Below are 24,583 nucleotides of genomic sequence, written 5' to 3' on the forward strand. Positions count from 1 at the left end.
AAGTAAAGGAAGGCAAAATACCTTTCATTGAAGGCTTGGCTTTCTTCTGAGGTTGACTCAGAATCTCTGCTTGCACTTACTCTTCATCATATCACCCCATTGGGGCAGATTTTTAAATCATGTCAATTTTGAATGTTCAAACAAAAAATTGCATGTTAGCAGAATTGGAGACTATTTTGTGTGGTGCCACATCATTTTTATATTAACTGTTGGCAAATTATTGTGACCAATATTTTCATGGGTGCTTGATAATTTGCATTCTAGCTTCAGGTTTCCCACACTCGGTACACTGCAAACCTGACTTTGTTGCTAAGTCTCTGAGTCAGAATAGATTTATAATTTGTTACCTTTATTATCATCACACCTATAAAAAACAATGAACCTGCCATTAAGAATTATAACTGTCTGTAGTGGTGACCCACTGGAAAACTCTGACCTTTGACAACAGGAGAGAATACAGATGTAATAGTATATGATTTTTCAAGTTAAGGATGTACATAACTGTATGTCAATGGCACCGAAGCAGAATTTTTAATAGAGGAAATATAGATGGAACTGTAAAAGTCAAAATCTAAATGAAAAACTAAAATAGTGAAACCTAATAGCATGGGCTAATTGTACCAGCTTAAATCCTATGGTTATTTGTGAAAACAACTGCACTTTCAATGCCGGCGTTAATATTTCTGGTCCTGTCAGGAAGGAGCTGCAACTTGCAGATACGCAGTCTCTCTAGCAAGAGAGATGACTGCACGTTCCCAGTGTCAGCTGATAAGGTTGGCACTGATATCTGTGCAGCAACAAAGCCATACTGTGTTTCTGTATGCCTTGAGTGATCTCTGTGCTCTTTCTGTGTTGTATCATTTTGTGGTGAATACACTGGGTATGCTCTCATTCAGACTGTGGACTTAAAAATTGCAACCAGACAAGCAAACAGAGCATAACAGCTATGATAACTATTAATCAGCAATAGTGTGGCCAGCAGGACCAGGGCAATCATAATCTCCCTCTTCTTGGCACTGGTGAGGCTGCACTTCAAATCCTGTGTTCAGTTCTGGGCCCTTCACTACAAGAAAGACATCAAGGTGTTGGAGCATGTCCAGGGAACGGCAACAAAGCTGGTGAAGAGTCTGGACCACAAGTCTTGAGGCAGCTGGGGTTGTTTAACCTGGAGAAAGGGAGGCTCAGGGGAGACCTTATAGCTCTCTACAGCTGCCTGAAAGGAGGTTGTAACCAGGTGAGGGTCAGTCTAGGGATGTCACTAGGGAGAAGTGACAAGTGCCTCAGGACGAGAGGAAACAGCCTCAAGTTGCACCAGGGGAAGTTTAGATTGAATATTAGGAAAGATTTCTGGAAAGAGTGGCCAGGCTTTGGAACAGGTGGCCCAGGAAGTGGTAGAGTCACTATCCTGGAAGAATTTAAAAGATGAGGCACTTAGAGGGATGGTTTTGTGGTGAACCTGGCAGTGCAGGGATGGCAGTTGGACTCAATGATCTTAGAGGTTTTTTCCAGCCTAAATGATTCTGTGATCATCAGTTCAAAACAGCTTGATTGAACCACTGTCTTCTCATTAGAATGGGAAAACAAACACAACCCAAAAACAAAGAGCTTTTTTTACTGATGGCTTTGTTCATTCCACAGGCTGATGATGTGCTTTGTGTTATTGCTTGTGTTCTGAGTCCTTCCTACCATTTATGATTTTACTGCTATTATCTGTCTGCTGCCATCATGATAGCATTAGAAACAAAATGTAGCAAGATCTGTAATTAGGGTTGTCTCTATTTTCCATTTGACTCATGTTTGTAACTTTCTAAATCTTCTAATCTTCAAGTTGAGATAATCAAGGTCAGCCATTTCTGAGAGCAAGGGTGGTGTTTGTCCATTTAAAAAACATGATTTCAGAGCAGGTATACAAGAATAGCAGGGCTGGAAACTGAGAGAGAATATTCGTAGAAGAGAATTCTTAAAAAAAACCCAAGCCTCCTTTCAAGAAAGGTACCGACAATGTAAGGACCCTTAATAGTGGCCTATTGGAAAATGCTGAACTTAAAAGATATGCAAGATTATGCAGTTACTGAGATAGCCATATATGTAGTTTAATGTCAGTGGAAGTGCTGAATAGAAATGAAAATTACATGTATTGCCTTCTCTGGATGAAACACAAGAGAATGAGTCATGGAAACGACAGGGAGATGTCTGACTTCAGTGTGACTGAGGAAAAGATGGGCATGTTTAGCTCCTGAAAGTCATTGCTCTGAGGACAAGCTAAGGCATGTTGGCACCCTTTAGCTGCCAGTGCCTGCAGCCCAGCCTGGCAGGCTGACCACAGCCATATGCTGTGGGGAAGTACCCACTGGAAGAAGCAACATGGGCTGGCTCCCAGCTGTGGCAGCAGTAGGATCTGGTGGACAAATGGTGCTGTTGGAGCCCAGGGCACGTGTGAAACTTAGGAGCATCTGGATAAAAGTGATACCTGATGGACAGACTGAACTCTTAAATAGTGGATAGGATGTACCTATTGAGGTGACTAAACTGGTCTTCGGTAACTGTGCCTTTGTAAGCTTGCCTCAAACAGCACAGCCATGGTTTTCTGCACAGTGGGTTCTGTGCTAGACCTCGCCGAAGCTATGTTACTATGCAGAAGTGCTTGTTAGCGTGTCTGTTTTTCAGCCAAGTGTGAGGTTTTGCTTTTTATTATACAAGTTGGAGCTTTTCGTATCATTTTGTTTACTGAGATCCTTAAAAGCATCCTCCTTTGTGTCTTCTTTTGGGGAGTAAATTCCCTTCTGTGTTCCTCTCTAGTTCAGTGTGATGCCAGAGAGTGCTGTGTGTGCTTTGTTTCAGGCACTGATTTTTAGATATGTGGGACTGGCCATTAGTGAGTAAACTGGTGATTGCCTGTGTGCCACAATTAACCTAGTAGTGGGTTTAATTACATTAATGAAAGTCTTGTCCTGGACAACAACTGATTAATCATTTGCTTTCAGGCTTTCCCTCAGCTGGGGTCATTCTGAAACCTGCTAGTTTGGGTTAGCAGAGTTGAGTACTGAGTGTGTGAAACCAACACAAGTCTTGACACCAACACTGAACTAAGTTTCTTCCCCTTAATCTTAAACTTTCTCGTGATTCAACCCTATTGTAAAAATTTAAATGTAAGTGATTGCTTTCTATACAGATGTTCTTTGGAAATTCTTCCCACTGTAACTCTTCTCCAAGGTGATGGGAGAGAGCCTGGCGCACCAGTTTATGTTAATTTGTCTTTTAGTGCATGTGTGCACTTTTTGGTATGCTTATGGATGCTGTGCTGGATGCACAGACCATGAAAGAAAAACTAAGTCTTGCTTTGCTGCTGTAACATTAATATGTTGGGGTTTTTTCCCCACTACAGTTAGCTGTCTTGCATCACAGCTTGGTCTGGAGAGCTCTTGACTTCTAAAGCAGCAGGATTTGGGAGCTGGGCTATAATGGACTCCAGAATCAGCTTTGACAAGACCAGCAGTGGCATAGCATGATAGCAAAGTGAAGGTACTTTTTCTGACCTGTATGAGATATTCCCAGCTTTAGTAGCTGTATTGAAATGAGCAGTGAATTTTGGTATTTATGCCGTTTAGAAAGTCTGCAGAGGTCTGGTGCAAATCAGTAAGGATGTAGAGCTTCAGTGGAAAGCAGTTTTCAAATTTACTTCAAGGTAGAAAGAAATGTAACATCTTTAAATTCTTGGAAGTAGATAATGGCACAGGCTCACTGATTAAATCTTGCACTCTTAATTCTGGTCGCTTATCCTTTATCTTCTACACAGAGATATTGCAGTGGCTACTAACTCTCATTGCAGAAGAGTCAATGGAGTGGTTCAGTGGTTGTCAGTTGAGGGGTGCCTGGCTGATGCTTCTCGAAGAATATATGACAGAGAGAAGGACTTGGTCAGTGAAGAAACACCTGTTCTTCCCCACTCATTGTGTTGTCTGGTTGTTTCTCTGTGTGAAAGGATTGTCAGCTGACAAAGAACAGTGAAGAATGAACACTTACTTTAGCAAGAAAAGACTAACTGGTGTATTGACTTCTGTGGCAACATTGAGGCTGCTATACCTTTTACAGAATGACTCAGATCTTTTAAATTTGCGTACTTACGCACGTGCCACAACCTTGTAGCAATTGTAATAATTTATATGCCTATAAAAATTTCCATGCTGATTTTGTAGCATGTTTTCGTCCAGTCTGTGCAGAACAGTCTGACTGTAAATGCAGTGAAAAGGGAAACTGGGCAGTTCCATGTAAATGTTTATTATGTGGAAACATGGACTTTCCTGACACTGCATCGCTACCGTAGCTTTTAATGCTCAGGGAATGAGCACAAAGTACTAATGCAGAAACTGCATTGTCTTCATGCTGGATTATTGGAATTGGTGACACACACAAAAGGATAAATTTGGCTTTGTGTGTGTGTAAAATAAGTATTTCTACTTGCATAATACTTCAGTTTGCCCCTGTTTTGTGGTTCTGGTCTTTTGGGACAATCAGAAGCCCCATGTCATTGGGTTTGTTTCAGCTGAGGATGCCCTGCAGCTTGAAGTATCGAGCCTCAGATTAGAAAGATGGCTTTTCAGAACCAAGAAGAATTTTAAATTGATGGCACTTTTACAGTGAATACCTTTCCAGAAGACTGAACAGCAGCAAGCCTTCAGAAGCCAGTTCTTTATGCTTTGCTTTATCCCTTGTGATTGCTGTGATGATTAAGTAACTTCAGAGTAGAAAAAGTTTGAATGCCATTTGCCTTGAGCATTCTTGTGCAGTGCTTTTTTAATGAGCTCCCACACTTCCATCTTGCAACTTTTAGTATTTAGAGCTTTCTTCATGCTTTCACTTTTACTGTAATGTTGATAAAGTGGTTTTTTTAAAAAAACTTTTATTAGCAGTTGTCCTTTTTGCATGAAGTATAAAACCATGGATTAAGACAAGTAAAGGTTTTGTATTCCTTACAACTTAATTCTGTTCTAACTTCAGTCTTGCTGGAAGTCTAAGTGTACCAGACAGTAAGTACAAGGGCAGTATAATACAGAAAGGAAAAAAAAATGTGATACTGAACACTCAAAGATACCAAAGTATTTTTTTAACACTTAACAAAATATTTATACATTTTAATTAAAATGCTGTGACAACACTTTCCTGCTATCACACTGCTCTTGGAAATGCTAAAGGACCATTGCTTCTTTTCTACGGCTGAGGAAGAGGAGACTGTGCGCAAGTGCCAGTAGAGGGAGTCACGACTGGCCATTAGACGCTGGAAATTTTCAGATCACAGTGGTCGTCGTCTGGAAGGGGAAACACGTTCTTAATGTGTAGGGTGAAGTATAAAAAGGTTTCCCTTAAGAATTTTCTGCTTTTTGTGTGATACACATATGTGTTTTCTCCCTCCTGCATTTGGATTAGGAATATGAAAACACAGTCCTGAGTATTCAGTTTTGGGTGTCCTCATAGTGATTCCAGTCAAATATGGTTTCCTAAGCAATTTCCCTCCTTTCTCTACCCTTTTCAGACCACACTAATATGAAGTATGGAATGCTGTAGCCTTTGGAATTGTTCACAATTTAACATCTCTACCATGTTAGGGATAGAAAAATAATGTTAAATAGGGTAGATCCACACAGGTGAGGAGGAAAAGAAGTTTAGGGTTCAAAATGTTGGCAACATGCTCAGAAGAACCACAATCCCACTATCTCTCTCCTCCCAACTGCAGAGCACTGGTCTCTGGATGTATGGATGCTGTCTCTGATGGCACAGTGATGAGGAGAACTTGGGCAAATGAAAATGCTGTGGAGAGATTTGTGGCTGTGCAGCAGCTCTTGAAGCTCTTTCCTGTCAGTCTGCAGATTAGCACAAAGGACTTTATCCTTCTCTTTCACACCTTGCTTGTGACAACCTGTTTACTTAGGCTTTGTATGAAGGATACTGTTTGGACCCAATGGTTTTGTTATCTTTAGTGCCCTCTGCAATAATCTCTCTGGATTTGTTGTCTAGTCCCCTTGGCTTGTTCTAAAATGTTTATTCTTTCATCTTTCTGGTTTATCGACTAAGCTTTCAGTGTTGAAATAATGGAGAAAAGCAAATAAAGATCATAGAGTATTTGCTTTAAGATATAAAAATTGATCAATTTATTTTTGTTAGCCTCTAGCAAAGACAAGATTCTCACCATGGTATTTGTTATTACTGGTACTGTGTTCTTCTGGTCTGACTTGCTCAGTCTGAAGTGTCTTGCATCACAGTCACAGTGCTGATACACTCTTCAAACAAAGCTTTCAGGGATGCATGTAAGCCACTGCTCAGCGTTCAGCTGCTGCATTTCACTTTTTGATCTTAGTGAACATGGTCTTAAACCATTTCTTCAGTAAGCAGACGTTTGGTACAATATCATTTTACTGGCGTAGTGTAGATGCACCCAGAGGCAGTGTTACTCTTTTCTCCCGGGATCTGATTACCAAATGTTCAGAAAGAATCGGTGCTTGTTGGCCTCTAGAATCTGCAGAAGGTTCTGAACACAGCACACAGATGTTATGGCCTGCAAAAGAAATAAGCTGATAGGCAAAGGGCAAAGCAGAATGTGAAAAAACCCTGCTGCTTATCTCATCAGTGCTAAAAAATACTGCAAGTAGAGTGCGGAAGCCAGCGGGGGTGAGTGCATAGGAGAGAGGACCTGAGCCGGCAGGTTTGGGCTCAGTTCCCAGCTCTATCACACACTCTCCCATGCGGCCTTATGCAAACTGCTCCCGGTCTCTACTTTGCCTGTCTTGCCACTCTAATTCTTCACATCTGACTAGTACAGAATGTCTTTTACTGTGCTCTGTACATACCATACCACTGTGTAGCTGTTCCCTCACTCTGCAGTGCTACTGAGGTGTGTCTTTTTAACTTTGAGGGTATTGATATCAGGAAGGCAAACCGGGACAGAAAACTGGATGTTTAAGCCCCCTCTGTGTTTCTTTTCACCAGTTCAGTTATGGGCTGATGGTTTGTGTTCTGTGTTTCTAACCTCACCTGCATTCCTTTTCTGCTCTTCCACCTTGCTCTTACATATTTAGGCTTTTATCCCTGTCCCTCCCCTTCTTTCCCTCCTCCAATCTTTGAAGACTCCCTATTCTCTTGGCTGTCTAATTTAACTTTTATTCCCTCCTAGTCATTAGGCTTCTCTATTGAGGCCAAGAAGGTCTGGCAGCCTCTTTGATGGGTTTGCCAAGTTGTTGATTTAAATTTTGCAGAGAAATTGCTAAATCACTGCTCCCATGACAGGTTTCTGAAAGGCTAGAGGAAGATGGAGTATTGAATAGAAAACTGGAAGAAGTGAAAGAAAACAGGAAGGCAGAACTTCTGGAAGGAAGTATGAAGAGTAATTTTTGGCCAGGTAGATGACAAGAATTTGGGAGAAATGGTTTTAAAGAACAGTGTGCATGTGCATGTGTAGATGGAGAAAGGCAGGATAGAAGGAAGATGGAGGGACATTTTTCAGAGGGAGCTGAAACCATGGTGACTGGATCCTGAGTGCTCCATATCAGGAGTGATATTTAAGGACAACTTCAAGAGACACTGATCCAAAGAATCCAGCTGTGTGGTTTGCAGGTAGATTCTCTTATTAAAACACCAAACCAAATCAACAAGAGAAACCAAAAACCTGAAACCCACAAACAAAAACCAACCCCACAACAAACTAAAAACTTAAAAACATCCAAACCCAATATTGATGCTGTGTACCATTCAAAGCATGTCAAGTGAGCCTGACAGAAAAATATTTTAATAGCCTGCTGCTCTTGTGCTGATTGATTACAGCAACAGATCAAAGATAAGTATTCTGTCAAGAATCATTAATATCTGTCAGCCAGTAGTAGCTATACAATATCAAAAATTCAAGCTATTTAAAAGCATTCTAGCCTTGCCTTGTACCTAAGACCCGTAAATGAATATTCATGGTAGCACACACAGCTAATAAATGGTTCTTCACCTCACATAGCTTTCAAAAGGTAAGCATGCAGGTTATTACCACAATTTAAGTGCTAAAATAAGTTCCTGCATTTTTACTTCTTTATCCTTCAACAACTTCAATGCTTGTAAATTATATCAAAATATATTTACCGCAATTGTTTGCCCATATCTTACTGCTTATCTCCAATGAGTTGTAAGACCTTTTTGCCTCCATCAGGGGTAGGGAAGAATTTAAGAAGCTCTGGAAGATTTAAGATGCTTCTTAGGTGATTCTGTATATGGCAGAGAATTACAGAAGGCAAGTTCTTCAGCACTTTAACAAGGGAAAGATAACCGCAAAAACTCTTCTGGAAGTCCTCTGATGTTGTGAAAGTTATCCATGATCTACAAGAATTACCGGGGAATGGTTCCTTGGACTACCTTGGGACTGCTGCAGGATTATCTGGATCAGTGTTGTGTCAGGAGAGAGTGTGGATCTGGGAAGACTTTTCGTTTTAGAATTCAAAGATCAGGATTTAAGTTCAGGGGAGCCATTATTTTCATGCTATGTGCCCCAGGTCACATTGATGAACAGTTTACTCTCAGATTTGACTCCTGATGATGTGTTAGGGCTTACTTAAACTGAGATTTTGGCTACTTTTACCAGTTGCCACAACCACCTTATGTCCCTGTGATTCCAAAGACTTTGTTGATGTACACATGTAAAATCACCTAAGCCAATCTCAGAAATTACCTTTTTCCTAGGATCTTTGGGAATGCTAGGATAGTAAGTGTTCTCAACCTACTGTGGCTGGCCAAGAATCCCTGAGCAAGCCTGCCAGAAAATGCATTACTTTGTGGGGAGGTGAGAGCAAAGAAGTCTGTGTTTATGGCCAGAGATATCTGCCTCTTCAATTCTAATCAATTATTTCATGGTTAAAAGACTCTAAGGATGTGGAAAAGTTGGGATCATACCCCTGCTGTCTTTGTGAAGACTGGAACAGGTCTAACAGTAAAAGCCCTTTTCCTCTACTTTCTCTCAAACTGCCCAGTCACCTTTAGGTGAAGGAACTCTACAGGAAAATGGAAGACATGAGTTCAGGTCTCTTCTCCTGTGCTAATGTTTGAAACATAGGCCTGTTGTATCCCAGATGTACACTGATTGCAGGGGAGTGTAGTTGAAGTCTTCCCTAAATCATTCTTCCCTAAGCAAGTAAAAGCTTTGTGTGCCTAAGTATTGGATGAGGTTTGTAGCTGCAAATTACTGTCAGAGGTATTTCATTACCTTTGAGAGTCCTCTCTACTTTCTGTTGGCCAGCTTCAGCTTTTTAGCATCTGCAAATGCCATTCTTGTGTGCCTCACTGGTGTAGGCACTGCACAAGCAGAATAGTTCTCTAAAAAGGTCCCAGTGGGATATTACTACATCATTATTTTTGACTGTATATGTTTGTATATGTGCAAATATATTTGCATTTTGTAATGACTTGTTAACAAACTCAGCAAACCACAAAATGCAGCTACCTGACATTTTTTAGATGTCCGATGATTTCCATGTAATGTTTACTTTAAAAAGAATTTAGCAGTATCTCTTACAAAACAGCATCTACCCCTGAATATAATGATAAATATAATCCTCTTTAGAAGTGAGGTGTGGAACTCCCAGCTGTATGCATGTTTACTGCTGCTTTTAGTCCTGCTGAGTTTTAATAAAACAACAGACTCAGCCTGGAAGAGAAGCATCTTTAACTGGAGCCACAGGAACAGTAATGAATACTTATTTCAGAAAGTTAGGCTGTAAGCCTTTTCACCACTCAAGGGGAAAGTATTCCTCTCCCATGCCTCCATACATGGTTTCTCATTAGAAATGCAAACAGTTGTTCCAGTTATTTTTTGATAAGCCATATGTGTCTTCACTAGCCTGTCATTTCACTTGTCAGTAAAGCAGCCTCCCCTAGAGAGTCCACTGGCTATGAGCTATTCCTATTTCATGTTCCTGTACATACTGTGTGCACCAATTGATTTTGGTCTGCAAGCACACCTGTGATTAGTGTGTGGGAGGAGCATGACTCAGACCTAGTCATTCCAGTGACAATTATTCTTTAACCACTTCAAATTAGTCTTCATCTGTAAATGTCATCTTTATCTCTGACCTTGTTGGTTTACTCAACATAATTCAAAACTTCATTATTTTTTTATTTTGAGCACCATTAAATATTTGTAACTGTTTAATGATACCAGAAAAGGGAAGGTTAGGGAACAGTTTGTCTTTAGGTTTGTTTGGGAAGTGTTTGAAAACTCTGCATGGAATATGATCACATAACTTGTTTGTACTCATTGCACCCAGAAGTAAAAGTTGTTCACGTGCAAGATGGGATTGTCAGGTTACTCACTGTGAGCTGAAGAGCATCTTGCAGTGTTGATGTGGTTATTGAAGTAGCAACACCCCAGGAGTCTGGCTTACCAAGGTTATTGCACCAGAAGCTTCAGACTGAGCTGCGGTGAAGCAAAGCAGACAGGTACAGCACAATCCAGTTAAGTGCAATAGCTTTAGGGGCTTAATTTCACAGTAAAGTTGATCTGAACTGAGAATTAATTGTTGTCCTTATGTCCAGTATCCATTCATCCTGTCAGATGCAGCCATTCTCTTAACGCTTGCTGGCTGGTCTGTCAACTGAACAGACTTGACGGCTCCTCAGTGATTACCACAGGCACTTAAGTCACGGGTGGTTTCGCAGTGTGACCGCTTGGGGCAAAGTCAGCTTGAAGGGTGCTGGTAAGTGTAAGCCAGGTGAGCTACTGGAGACTCAGGCTTTCAGTTAAGCACTTCTGTTGGTTGCAGGATTCTGTTTAACTAATTTTTGGTCTGGAGACAATACAGTTAATCCAGAGAAGTTACTTCTGTCTGGAATCTGTGAGACGAGGGTTATGCAATTTTTACATCAGCTGGCTGGATGAGGCCAGCACTCTACCAACCCACCTCTGGTTCACTTCACAATGAAACCATAGTACCTCCATCCCACTCTGCTTTTATATTGGGGTAATTTATAGGCATTAAAATTTTACCTTTTCTTTTGTTCTCAGGGAAGACAAAACCTAAAAAAAGACTGTGCTGTACTTGCTACATAGGCAGCAAAAGCTTTTCTAAGTAATTGGATGAAAGTTAGTGGTCAAAGAGAAATGCATTTTCTTGGTATTTCTCCTAACTGTGTCCATCATAGGCGTACGTGCTCACACCTGTGGAGTAGTGTTTAAAGCCCATGTTTATGTGCATAGCTGAGTAGAGTTTTTAAACCTAATGAGAAGTGAGAACACTGCAGGCTCAGGGGAGGCACTGGGTCCTTCCTCCTTGTGGTCTCACTGATGGATTCAGATCTGAATGTACTCAGTAAGAAATGCATCTAGCTATCAACTTCCCACATAGGTGCTCTGGTGGGAGCAGAGGGAAGCTATCTGAATCCAATTATCATTTGTAACAAAGAATTACTCCAAAGACTGCACTCAAATGTAAGATACCTTAATTAAATGAGGTTGGAGCAATGACCAAAGGAACCAGACTGGATAACGTTGCTTGGACATTGCAAATGACTTTAGCCATCAAACTCTTGTGTTGCAACAGTCATGGGGGCAAGTTTGGTTCAGAATTCCACATGCACTAGTGCTGGATCATGGCTTTGGTGTGCAAAATTCAGATCCAGTTCTGGAATCTCAAAGGCCACAGGTTGGTTACTGCAAAATAAGGCTCAGTAATCGCCAACAGAACAGGCCTGAGAGAGCAGTACAAAGCCCAGCAGAACATGTGTCAGCATTGTAGGAAAAGGATTAGAAAGTTTGGATAACAGATGATCTCCTTGAGTCTCCCTAGCTTTCCCTCCTGCAAGGCCTTGTAGACAGGATCATATCAATCACAGAGGAAATGTAGTGAACAGAGGAACCATAAAACTGTGTAAGTAAGCAGTTTCACACAAAAAGAGAACTTTTCCTAGTTGTGGTTTGTTAGGTTTGGTCTTTTTTCGGTATGCGTAGCTCTACTTCAGTAATAGATTTTAAAAAGAGGAGAGTTGGCTTCTAATTGGGGCAAACCATTTCAGATAAATTGAGGGTAGATTAAAAAGAACTTCAAAGCAAAAGCCTTCACATTGGTGCAAATGAGTAAAAATCTAGAAGCAGTATCTGGAGATTTAATTTTAACCAAGTAATTGAAAATGGCCATGCATTACTCTGTATAAACTGTAGAAGAAAAATGATGCCCTTAAATGGCTCAGTCGTCATTTAAATGGTGATCTGTTCATTAGTGCTGGGAAATGAAATGGAAATCTATTTCAATTTTCTAGACAATTTAAATTTTATTGTCCATAAAATTCTACAAAACAGTAAAAGAGTGTCCTTTCCCACAAACTGCGGAGGATTTAATCAGATTTGGCGTTTTATTAATTCTCATCATGGTAAAACCTGTTAGTGAATATATTGAGCTGAAATCATCCCGTGTTGATAAAAGTATTCAATTGGTGAGTCTGGACTGGTATGTTTGGAACAAAGATAGTTTTTGCAGCTGCAGTGGAGTCTATGGCTGCCGTTAAATCCCCCTCTGGATGACTGTTAGCACCTTTCAGTGTAAATAAACTAAACTGTAGCTGTCAAAACAAATGAATTATGAGATTTGTGAATCAGAATTCTCTACCATTTTACTTGTTTAGACACTTCTTAATTTGTCAAAATCCAGATTTTACAGTGTTAATTAGTGGGATTTTGTTAATTTAGTCAGGTGCTGCTGTGCAGAGGCAGGAGCCTTGGCCCTGGAGGTAATAGCTACACCTCTTCCTTTGTATGAACTGGCAGGGTGCCCTTCATCCTCTCTTTTCATAAGCAGGCTCTTGGATCCAAGGTACAGCCTTTCATAGAGAGCTGAGTGGTGTTGGCCCTTCAGTTTAGAGAGAGCTGTTTGAGTTGGAGAGCTTTCTTGCAGGGCTGATGCTGAAGTTTGTTTTACTGGCTTCTATTCACTTTGGCTCTGATCACCTCTGATCAGTTTTGGTCTGTGTGTTTTCCCATGCTGTTTATCTCAGCCCAAACATGCTGAAGGCAAAAGCAAAACCTGTTAGAGAGTTGTGCTGCGCAGGATGCCTGGCCTTGTGAAATTCTTGTGAGCCAAAACACCTGTGATTGCTGCTACCAGCTGCGTGGGTGCTACCAGATCAAATCAAAATAAAACCCCTTCAGTTTTGAAGCATCCTAAGGGATGGTTCCTAAGGAAGCATCCTAAGGGAGTTCAGCATCCTTGGAGGGTTTGGTTGTTTACCAACACTTTCTTGTCTTCTTCCATATTAAGCCTCAAACTGGCAAAATTGCAAGTTGATAACAGGAGGTTATATGTCTGTGCTACTGCAGTAGCAGTATGCTTTTATTTTGTAGAGTTAGGAAGGGGTGTGAGGAGAGAAGCAGTGGGAGCTGTTTTTGGTATTTATTCCATAGCTGTTCTTAACTCTTCCTTTTCTGCCCTTACACACTGCAGACAGCCTATTTTAAGGTGCACAGATGTTTCTACTACTCTAGTCTTTCGTAGTTGCTTAAGTGGCTTCTTGGAGCAGCTGTTCCCTTGTTTATGTCACTGACTTTCATTTCATTGCAGTTCTTGGGTTTTCTTGTGACAGGCAGACGAAAAAAGATTATATGTCTGATGCTCTGTTGTTTAGCCTTTGTCAACTATGTCCTCACTGGTGTCCTGTCCTTTGGTAGGGGAGACATTTCCATTGTAGCTGGAGCCCAGTGTAGTCCTTCTGTGTCCCAATTTTGTTGTCAGCAGGGTGAATTTAGCAAATGTGATGATGAAAGTGAGAAGATTTGCAGTAGGATTTGAGTAAGACTTTAATAAAATTTGCCTGTGGTCTCTCATCTTTCATCCTAGAAGTCAAGTGGTTCTGCCACATAGCTTGATGCGCGTGTCCCTCACGGCCTATTTAGGCTTTCTGCTTTGCTCTTTGCTGTTGGATTGATTTTCAAACTTGCTCAATTGATAGTAGTGTGCCATTTCTTTGATCTTTGCCATTGCTACTGCCTTGCTTCTGAGGTGCAAATTACAAACTGGTGGAATGGAGAAGGGAGGGGGAGCAGTGTATTTATTATTTTAGTCCAGGAGAATAGGGAGCTGTGGGAAGTGCAGGATCTAACATGTCCCCCATGGGACAACATGGGGGAGAACTCCTCTGGGAATTTACTTTCATTTAAAAAAATGTCTTTTTCCCCAGTTGTGAAATTGAGGAATTAGTGTACACGCTCAGATGACAGTAGCAATTGTAATTTGTCTTCTACCGTGTGAAAATGTTATGTAAATATATTGTGAAAATTAATGAAGTGTTAATATTAATTGACCTAATAGATTATGGCTAAGTTGTTTACATTTGTTCTTTACCAGCTCAATGAAATGATATCTCTATGCATTGTATTAGTAAAAAACAAAAGGTAGATGAAAGATTACAAATAGGAAACTTTATAGTACACAAAGCTTCCTAAGAAGTAGGAAATTAAGCAATTCTGCCTCTGTCTCGATAGAAAATGGGGCAGCCTATTTAAATTCTGTACTTATTCTAGATTATGTAGATACTTGATCAGTAGATCTTACTTTAGATGCTTTGATTTCAAGTTGCAAGACTACAAATAACAATTCTATCAAAACTAATTCTGTAAACAGTTCATTGATAGATACCTGCTCAGTTTGGTATTTGCTTGCAGATTGTAATTAACAGTTCAGCTTTTTCCTTTTTAACTGCATGCTCTCCACCCATAAGAAGCATAATTACCATTAATCAAGACTTCTGATCTCAACCAATTATAAGCTCTTACATTGTTCTAATTGCACATTTATAAATAATGTGGTTTTCTCATATAATTATGATATGATACAAACAATTATTAATTTCTGCTTTTATTTTTATCTGATCAATGTTAATTCTGTGTGACCTCACAATGTGTTATTTGAAAAATGCCTTTGAGACATGCAATTTTTTTGGTTAATTTATGATTGTGTTTCATATTCAGTGAGAAGTAATATAGTGCAACAGATTTTCGAGGCTGTGATTTCTCACAGCCATCTATGAATTGAATAATTTGTTGTAAACTCGGAACTTGTTGATGAAACAGAAGTGCAATTATACATTTAAATCATCTGCTATTTGTAAATCCAGGTGCTTGCTCTTTGAATAGTATTTAGGTTAGCACAGTATGGAAAAGGAGTTTGTTTTGGCTTTTTAATTGTTAAGTGGAACTTATATCCAGAATTCCTGGATCAGCTTTCCAGAAAGTTAAGATGAAGGCAGTTTGGTTTCAGAAAGCGCTGCATGCCTTTGGGGCAAGATGTAAGAGGCTGTTCATTAGTTGATGTTGGTCTCACTTGTTGCTGTGTAGTTCTTATGCACACGTTTTGTATGCGAGGGCTTTGCATGAGTGCATTTTGAACAAATCATCATCAATCTGATGATTCATCTCAGGAACCACATGCAGCACTTAAATCTGTAATTGGGGTAATTGTAAACCTCTCATTCTTACAGATAGAAATTCTTCCTCTTATAATTCTAAAATCAGATCCCAGATCTTTTACTCTGGTAGCTGAGACCCGCACTGACTTGTATTTATGTCTCTATTCTTCCTTGTTACATCATTAAAAGTAGCAGATGACTTGGTGACCTTTCCAACCTGTGTCTGACCTTCAAGATTCACTTGTGCGGGTAAATTGCTATTGAAATTACTGTGCTTTTATCTTTGACATTATTTAAACACTAGTTGAAATGGGGTAACATAGACTGCATTGTAAATGGGTAGCCACATTGTTGGGGACAATGCGTTTTTATCTATTGTCGGATAAGAATATTAATGTTGGGGGTGGGCTCTATCTTTTCTGAGAGATCTTGACATTCATGGAGACAAGATGTTGGGGATTTTGCTCTGTCATAAACAGCCCAGCTTTCTTCCTGTAGTAGACTGTGTGTTTCTGAAATCATTCTGGGGCTGCAGTCTACTGCAGTGGGTTCATTTCATTATTCCTTTGAAAAGAAGGAAAGGCATACAGCCAGCTATTTCCATGCAGAAGAGTTTAATGTTTAATATGCTAATGTATCTACCCAATATTAGGCTGCAAAAATCCTTGACTTTAATGTGTCTTTAATAGTAATAAAATGGTTAGCTAATGATATTAGGGATTGTAAGTTTGGGAATTTTTTAAAAGTGAAAAATTAATCTAGGCAGAAATAATTTTTCTTGCCAAGATAATTGTCATACTAGAGCTGCAGTTTGCTGTGGAAATTGCTTACCTTATAATAATCAAAATGGAGAAACCGAATTTTTTTCTTTAGGCTTCTTGTAGATGAAAACTAATGGGACAGAGTGGTGACTCCCTTTTACCTTTGCTGGCATAGAACTGTACATGCCAAGGTACTGAGCCCTCAGGTCTCATTGTTTGCCAGAGAGTTGTATGGACACAAGTATGGTTGCCCAGAAATCTACAGATAAGAATGTGCTTGTGACCCTCTTCCTAATCTGTCACTTATTTCAGTACTGTGGTGGCTGGGAGAAGAACAATGTCTATGGATGCCTCGTGCTACTGCATGGTCCTGTAGGGTTGTGTTTGCATCTGCATAACAGAGAGCAAACTAGGACTTAGTTAGGGAAAGGTAATGCTGTTCTAATACAAAATACTCGTGTACTAGGGAGCTGTTATAGTAAATCTGTTTTTTAAAGCATTTTATTGTTCTTCCCTACTCATTGCATCAGACTTCCTAGTATGGTTTCGCTCAGGCACAAGTTAAAGTTAAACAGAGATATATATGTTTCTGGTCACTGTATCCCTATTCATACTCTCCACTTTTCTTTAAACTAAGTCTGCACATTTTTCTCTATATTTCTATACCCATTTGTACAGAGAGGTAGTTGGAAAAGAGAAGAGCTGTTCTCTATAAAAACTCATAAAAAGAAACGAAGTCATGCACATCAAGAAGGAATTCTGCAGAGAATCAGCTGCATAAAGGCCTTGAGCAAATCTAAATTTAAATTGCATCTCTTGATGATCAGGGGAAAGACAGTCCTCTAAGTTTCTTTTGCACAAAATCAAAGGTTTTTCATTGGTCATAGAACCCTAAAACATCTTAGTTGCCTTAAGGATATCTGCCTATAACACTGACCTGAATAAATAGCTGCATTCTCAAGGAAAGGAATGGGATGAAGGGGTATTTCGATAAGGAAAAATACTCTCTTCTCAGTTATTTATTTTTATCTTGAGTGGAAGAGATATGATACTGATAATCTGGTACCTGTTTTGGGGGACAGGAAATGATAAAGAGGAAGAACTTACTCAGCAATCCAGAGCACTGGTGGTTATCTGCATCTGCAGCTGGACTGTTCTGCCTCTACAGCCAGCCTGTCACATATCACTGACCAGATTCACAACATAGGAAAGCTCCCATTGAGGCTTCCTGTCCATCCCCTTTGTTCAGGGCTGGATTGGCTGGAAGACCCTCAGCCCCAGCCTCTGCAAGATATCAAAACATGACCACTGAGGCTGCCACCAGCCTGCTGTTCTGTCTTGGGCTTCAGCAGGCGGATCTTCTCAAATTTTGTGTGTTTTCACTTGTTTCTCTTTGCACTTGGAAACACTGCCTTTTTTTCTTTCTCATGTTTATTCTTAAACCTATCTTGATGAACCATCTGGCTTCATAACTGTGTTGAATGAAGTCGGAAGGACTGTGCAGTGGTCTGCCCCTGAGGGCTCTAGCTCTTGCCTCAGGCCTTGCTGTTCTTTTGCCTGAAGAATATAAAACATAATGTGAGTTTTTATATACTATTAAACTTGCATCTATAAATTACTGACCCATAGTAGCTGTTTAATACATATTCCATCTTCTGCTTTGATGCATTGTTGTTGTCACACTGAGGTGGGTAATGATGACTCAGCTTACTACTATGATAATGCACTTAAAGCTTAGAGATCTGTCACTGATGGCATTTCAACACAAGTGCTATAAACCAGAGATGAAAATTTAAAGTATTTGCTGTCAAGCTATTTGTCTTAAAATTCTTCTGTCTTCTGATGTGGTTTCATAAGGTTTTGGGTACTGCTGAATTGTTTTATGGACAAAGACAATTAGTTGTGTTTCAGGAACTCCATGATGCAGGACCTGACCTCCCAAAATTTGTTGTTGGTCCACAATTTATAGTGCTGAAGGTGACCTATAAAATGCTTGTGCTTGTTAGGCCTTCCTAACACAGCACTGATATTGCATGCATTTTTATGGACCTGGCATTTACAGTCATAAAGCACAGTGGAACACAGACTGATCATCATCGCTAATTGTGTATTATTTCTATGGTTTTTCTTCTTTTTCACAGCCCTTCTGTATGCCACCATTTTTGGTAATGTGACAACCATATTTCAGCAAATGTATGCTAATACAAATAGATATCATGAAATGCTGAACAGTGTCCGGGACTTTCTAAAGCTCTACCAGGTCCCTAAAGGACTGAGTGAACGCGTGATGGATTACATCGTTTCCACCTGGTCAATGTCCAGAGGAATAGATACTGAAAAGGTAAGTAAATTAAACTGCGAGGAAAGAAGTCACATCCTGAAAGTATTCCATTAAAATAAACAGGAGGTACTGTCTTAGTAAAGAAGACAAATATTCTTTAAATAGTTCTAAGTAGTAGCTTCCCTTAATTTTAAACTTTCAAATGTAGTATTTCAGCTATTCTGTCATACTGACATATGCTAGTGGTAAAAGTATGTGTGTTTTGCTAGTGATATGGCATGAAATTGTATAAAAATTATGAAGAAAAAAGCTTGGTTTTCAGTAAATAAGGATGATAACTAAATAACAAGTTCCAGATTGTAACACAATCTCACAATTTCTCCAGATGAGATTTTTTTGTATTATTTCTGTGTGAGGTTGTTTGCAGCTCTGTGGGCCTGAAAACAAAGTAATTTTTTTTTGTCTTTGTAGAATTTGAATGTAACATTCTGTGTGCAGATTAAAGATATTAATGAAAGCTGGAAGTATTTAATAATGTATTATTTGAAATCTACCTTATGTGAGGCAAATGTTATCATTTTAATTCATTGAATTTACAAGTAACTTCCTATTGTGTCTTAAAATGACAAATGGCCTTTCACCAGAACAAATGTACAAAAGCAACTACTTGCCTCTTTTGTATTAGTTTCTGGCTTTTATGGAGATAGATACTGTTTTTCTTCTGCTTGTAAAGAGATGTGATTTGTGCGGTGGATCATTCAAGAAATTATACCAATGCTCTGGTCACTAGCCTTCTGGTTGGCAGCTTAATTTAGTATTCTAAACTGTAGATGATGCAGTTAAAGAGCAAATAGTGTCATTTCTGTATAGCTGTTAAAGTGTCATTATGAAGGAGTAGAACAGATGTGGCCTTGCACTGGGCTGTCTGGAGACCGAGAGGTACAGTGGGTACTGTTTGCTTTCCTAAATATCTTCAGCTTATCTGCCATTTTTAGATCCCAGACCATAATTCTGTAAGCACTGTCTCTCATACTAGCTTTCAGAAAGAAATGGTACTTTAGTGCTGGATAGTGCTGGTTAGAAGGTCTGTGGGATTATGGATTTGAGGTACATACATTTTGGGGAAGATGGAGAGACAACATCTGAGGATACATAGTGTAGTGAGTGCTGCTGCTTTCATTCACCCCCCATTACAAGTTACTGTCATCATTTTAACAAAGCAACAGGAAAAAATTGCTATGTAAAACATGGGTTCTTTTTAGCTTATATTTAAAGTTCATTCCTGACTTCCTCTGGTAAGGAGAGAAATGCTCTAAGAATGAATTTGGAGACAGCAGAATAACCAAACCAAGCACGACAATTCTCACTGTAGCCTTTGATAATTATCTTAATAAACAGGGAAAAAGTCTCCAGTTGTCAGGACATCAAAGAGCCTAATTCAGTGTTGTTTTCAATAACTGGTGTGTTCATAGCTGAACTGCCACTGGTGATGACTGGTAAGCCAAGAACCAACTTTCATCTGCATAGCAAAAGCTAGCAGGTGTAAGGCTGACTAATGGCTCTGCCAATCCATAAACTCCCAGGCCTGAGCTCTGTTGGTTTGATGCCTGTGTTTTGGATAAGAGCATAATGTTAAATACTCTCTTTTATATTCTGGTTTCTACCACAGCAACCCTTTTTGTGTGATATATTTAAGTAACTGCAAAGGGTGTATGTAATTCCAGTAGTAAAATTTGGAAAGAATCTGCCAGTACAGAATGTTTTTGTTGCCAGAGTAAACGAGATAATTTAAAAGACAATTATGGCTGTTACCTGTGTTCCATGTTAAATGTTGGTCTTGTTGCCCCAGCCCACTTCTGTGAGCCTGGAAAACTGAGAATTGGGGTGTTCAGCTGCTGCTCTGTATGGGGCAGCCAAAAAAGATCATCACTTAAGTGCTATAGAGATATAACTTTTTGGAAGTAATATCTGTAATAACAGGTCTGCTTGGAGGTGGGCCAAAGATAATGATATTGGTGTTAGAGTCATTTGCCTTTGGAGTACCAGGCATAATATCTGGAACCATGAATTATGAGCTTGATTCTCTGCTCAGATCTTGCACAGAGCCCCACTGTAAGGTGTAGACATAGCTGTAGTGCTTCCTGTGTTACCCAGAGTATTTGCATTGAGGCAATGCTGCTGCTTCTTCTCTTCTCTTACCATCTAGGAAAATGTGTGGGAGGGAGTAACTCTGAAGCTCAACCAGAATGTTCCTTAATTGGATGGAATAGTTATTGGTGAAAAAATTAAAAAAGAGGCAGTCTTGGACTACTCAATGTTTTTCTCAAATAGTACATCCTGGATGTAGGTTCATCACACACTATCCTCCAAAGATTTCTGTCATCTCCAAACTCTGTTCATGTTGCGTATTTCCAGTGGTTTTGCCAGGAACTTTTAATCTGTACATGCAGTAGTAATTTTGTATTCTTTCCACTCTGCTGTCTGTATTATATTAAAAAGCTTTAGAAATGGCCCTGCCTGGTACCCGCTGTGCTAAGCATCAGTTTGTGTTCTCTTAGGAGCACACATCATGAATTGCCGTGAGGAACATTGCATTTGGAAGATCAGCTTGCCCAACACAGCATCATACCTTAAAGTCCCTTTCTGGCGTAACCGAAAAACTTGTTAGTGCCACTGAGGGGTAAATTTGAATACCTGCAGTTCTCAATATTATGAGTTAATTAAGCTTTAAATAACTTTTTGTTTGTTTGTTGAAGAGATGTGCGATCACGCTTCTCCTCTACACAATATTCTATGATTTGGAGCATATAATTTGAGCAGGCTTTTAATGGAATCTGCCTATCAAAAAAGTGACCTACCCTCTAGAAACAATCCTTCAGGAAGCTTTTCTTCAACACTTTCTGTACTGCTGTGCCCTCAGTTTTATTGTCTAAAAAGCTGAGGCCTTCTGGTAATTCAATATCCAGCGCAGCACGTTGCTGAGATGAGAAGAGTATTTTTCTTCAGGTATTATAAAGTAGACTAAGTTAGCATTGTGGCTTATGTGTGTAAATAAAAGAAAAATAAATGTACAGACTGAGATTAGAAATTTTACAAGAAGGAGGAAAGTAGTTCTTAAATCTTGTGTAGTAAACTAGCAATAATAGGCACATAAAAACCATGCACAGGAATTGATTGATTTCCTTCTCAGGTTTTGCAGATATGCCCTAAGGACATGAGAGCAGATATCTGTGTGCATCTTAACCGCAAAGTCTTCAAGGAGCACCCAGCCTTCAGGCTGGCAAGCGATGGGTGCCTGCGAGCGCTTGCGATGGAATTTCAGACAGTGCACTGTGCTCCAGGAGACCTGATCTACCACGCTGGGGAGAGCGTCGACAGCCTTTGCTTTGTGGTTTCAGGGTCTTTGGAAGTAATCCAGGATGATGAAGTTGTTGCTATATTGGGTAAGTTTCACAGCTGATAATATGCATTGTGCACAAATACAGATGTGTGGAGCATTTTTATAACCTCTTCTGCTCGTTCTTTAAAAAGCTTCAGTCAAGTTATCTTTACCACAACTAGAGAGGTGTATTTTATTGTCCTTCCTGTTCCACACAGGTAAATAGGAAGGGCAATCATCTCATCTCTAGATTGCTTTAACTTTGTTTCCTCTCAATGGAAACTCTACTTAAGCATTGGCATCTTGGTCATTCTTGGAGTTCTTCCTGTCTCGACACATCTCGTTTTGTCAGAAATTCCATTTAGGACTCAGAAAACTTTTTTTTAAAGTGCCTGTCTTCCCTGCCTCCCTCTCACCCCACCCCCTGTTAATAATCCACTTTTTGTGGAAATTTTCCAATTAGATTTATTTAGATCTCATGCTAAAATAATATTTATCCATTTTAAAGTCTAAGTAATTTAAAAATTTAGAGCTGATTTGTGTAAACTTGGAATGGCAGCTTTGTGTTGAGGCATTAAAAAGAAGCTAATAGTGATGTGAACAACATTCTGAGGCAAAGCTAAGAGAAGAGTGGGATAATCCAATACATGTAGGTAAATTGAGGCTGGAGCACTGAGGAGGTTGAACTTGTCATTTGATTCTGTCAGACCCTTTTGTAATAAGGTAAATTCTCATGGTGGCTTAATCCAGTACCTGTCACTCATAGCAACCAAGAAAAAGAGAAGAAAAAAGCTTGGTAATCTTACTTTTTCTGAACACATACACCCAACTGTCCCAAGAGGAATGTCTACTGAAAAATGAGGGAGCTAATAAATATCCTGAGTTCAATTTTTCTCTATTTCTGAACATATATAGTAAAAGGTGAATTTAGTGTCCTGGGGAATCAAGTTGATAATATTTTGTGCCATATAAGAAGCTAAAAAGGTGAAAAGTTGGAGGATAACTGATTCTCTTTTGTTCTGGAATCACCTGTGCTGTTCAGTGCTGTACGATACTAGCAACTTCTGCTTGTCTAAGTTGCACATCAAGAACTTTTACCATGTTGAACTCTCATGAATTAACATGGCAAATGTAGAACATTAACTAAAACCTCTCAGTTTGTGTCCCCTAAAGCCACCACCTGGGTTCACTGCAAGAAGAAAACCTCAAAACGTCTTGCTGCTCCATTTGAGTATAAGTAAAAAGCACTGAGACAGAATTTTTTTAAAATATCCTTTAAAGATAACAATGGTCTCCTCATCTTTACTGGTAACTTCTGCATTCTGTCATAACATTCACTTCAGAAAACAGCCTAGATTGCTTGAGAAACCTAATCTCTGCTGTTGCAGAGTGATAGCTACAGATAAATGAGGCTGATCCCTTGATATCTGGATAAATAGAAGTATTTTGTTGCTACTGCTCTCCTGGGATGATAACTATTGATCCTTTTCCCTCCACAACTAATTTTTTTTTATTTTTCATTTGAAGTCAGTTCTCTGGCACTCACAAAAGTTGATGAACTCTGCCATTTTCTATGTGAATATTGTAAGTGAAAAGTAAAATGAAGTGGAATCTCTTTGTGATTCTGTGATATTTCATTTTGGATGTACCTCAATTTTTGTGTTTCTGTTTCTGGACTAAAGAATCCCTTTCCCTCCTCGTGTGTGTCTACCTTCCCCCCGCAGGCTGTGAAGTCTTCTGTTGAAGATTTCTCTATCCTGATAAGAAATTATGTGTTTAACTAAGTTTTTCACTATTCTAAGTCAGTTGGACTTTCTTCTCCTTTCACATTGTGCAATTTAAGCACCACATTACTGAAGGATGCTGCAGGAGATGGGCCAGGGTTTCCTGCCTAACTTCTTTGTACTCAGTTTTCTTATCTGTAGATAAACAATGTTTGGGGGGGTTGTTGTTATTTTTGTTTTTTAATTTCATATTTAACTAAGCTTGTCAAGCTCTTGATGAAAATATACCAGATAAAACAAGGTACTACAAGGGAAAAAAAAGTGAATTGTACCAGAAATGTGATTGTTGCTGATCACTCAGCCAGAACAGCCTATAAGTTTTGCTATCAGTCACAACTAAACATAACTATGAACATTAGTCATGTAACAGCAAACCATGTGAGCATTTTATAGGGTAATTTTAGTTAACAGGTATGTTGGAGAGACTGTAATCTTCTTTCAGGCATTCTTGAAACAAAGATGAAAAGAGTAAATGCAGAAATGATTCAAGGTGAATTATTTGCTCAACTTTAGCTGTCATGTAATAAAGCAGTCTTCACAGTTTGCAATGTAGCCTGTATCTTCCTTACAGGAGAGAAATGAATTGCATCCCTAAATTAGTCTGTGTGACTGCTGTACAGCATTACATAAACCAAAGGCAGACTACACTTAATCCTTTAAGGATCCAATTCATATGAAACATTTTCAAGTTCTGAAACATTTAACCTTGCAGACTAGCACATAAAAGTATATTGTGTGGCCCTGGAGTGTATTGTGTACACTTCCATAATATCCATCCAGATCGGTTCCCTGTAATACCACAGAGACAGGTATGTTCTCAGTTCAGGCTTATGTTCTTAAAACAAAGCACTGTCTTTGATTGACTTAGATTAATATGAGTACTGAGTTGGAAGAAATTGCCCATCGGCCAGCAGTGAAAAAATGTGCTCTTTTTGTGTGTGTCTCCTAATATTGCCTTCCCCAT

The 24,583-nt window shown here is 39.4% G+C and overlaps 1 protein-coding gene across 3 annotated transcripts in view; it reads left to right on the forward strand.

Annotated features, from left to right (window-relative positions):
* KCNH1 (potassium voltage-gated channel subfamily H member 1) overlaps positions 1–24,583 on the forward strand; it is a 185,095-nt gene that overhangs the window by 69,486 nt on the left and 91,026 nt on the right. For all 3 annotated transcript variants that reach the window (XR_003541202.2, XR_003541203.2, XM_027723757.2), the window contains exons 8-9: positions 18,317–18,516; positions 21,647–21,899. Coding sequence is in view for 1 of the 3 variants with exons in the window: in XM_027723757.2 (XP_027579558.1) it covers positions 18,317–18,516; positions 21,647–21,899 (453 nt within the window). In the remaining 2 variants the exon portion in view is untranslated. The remainder of the gene's footprint in view (positions 1–18,316; positions 18,517–21,646; positions 21,900–24,583) is intronic.

The sequence above is a fragment of the Pipra filicauda genome, unplaced genomic scaffold (assembly GCF_003945595.2).
Source record: "Pipra filicauda isolate LSUMZ 115617 unplaced genomic scaffold, ASM394559v2 scaffold221_size1283894_pilon, whole genome shotgun sequence".
Taxonomy (NCBI): Eukaryota; Metazoa; Chordata; class Aves; order Passeriformes; family Pipridae; genus Pipra; species Pipra filicauda.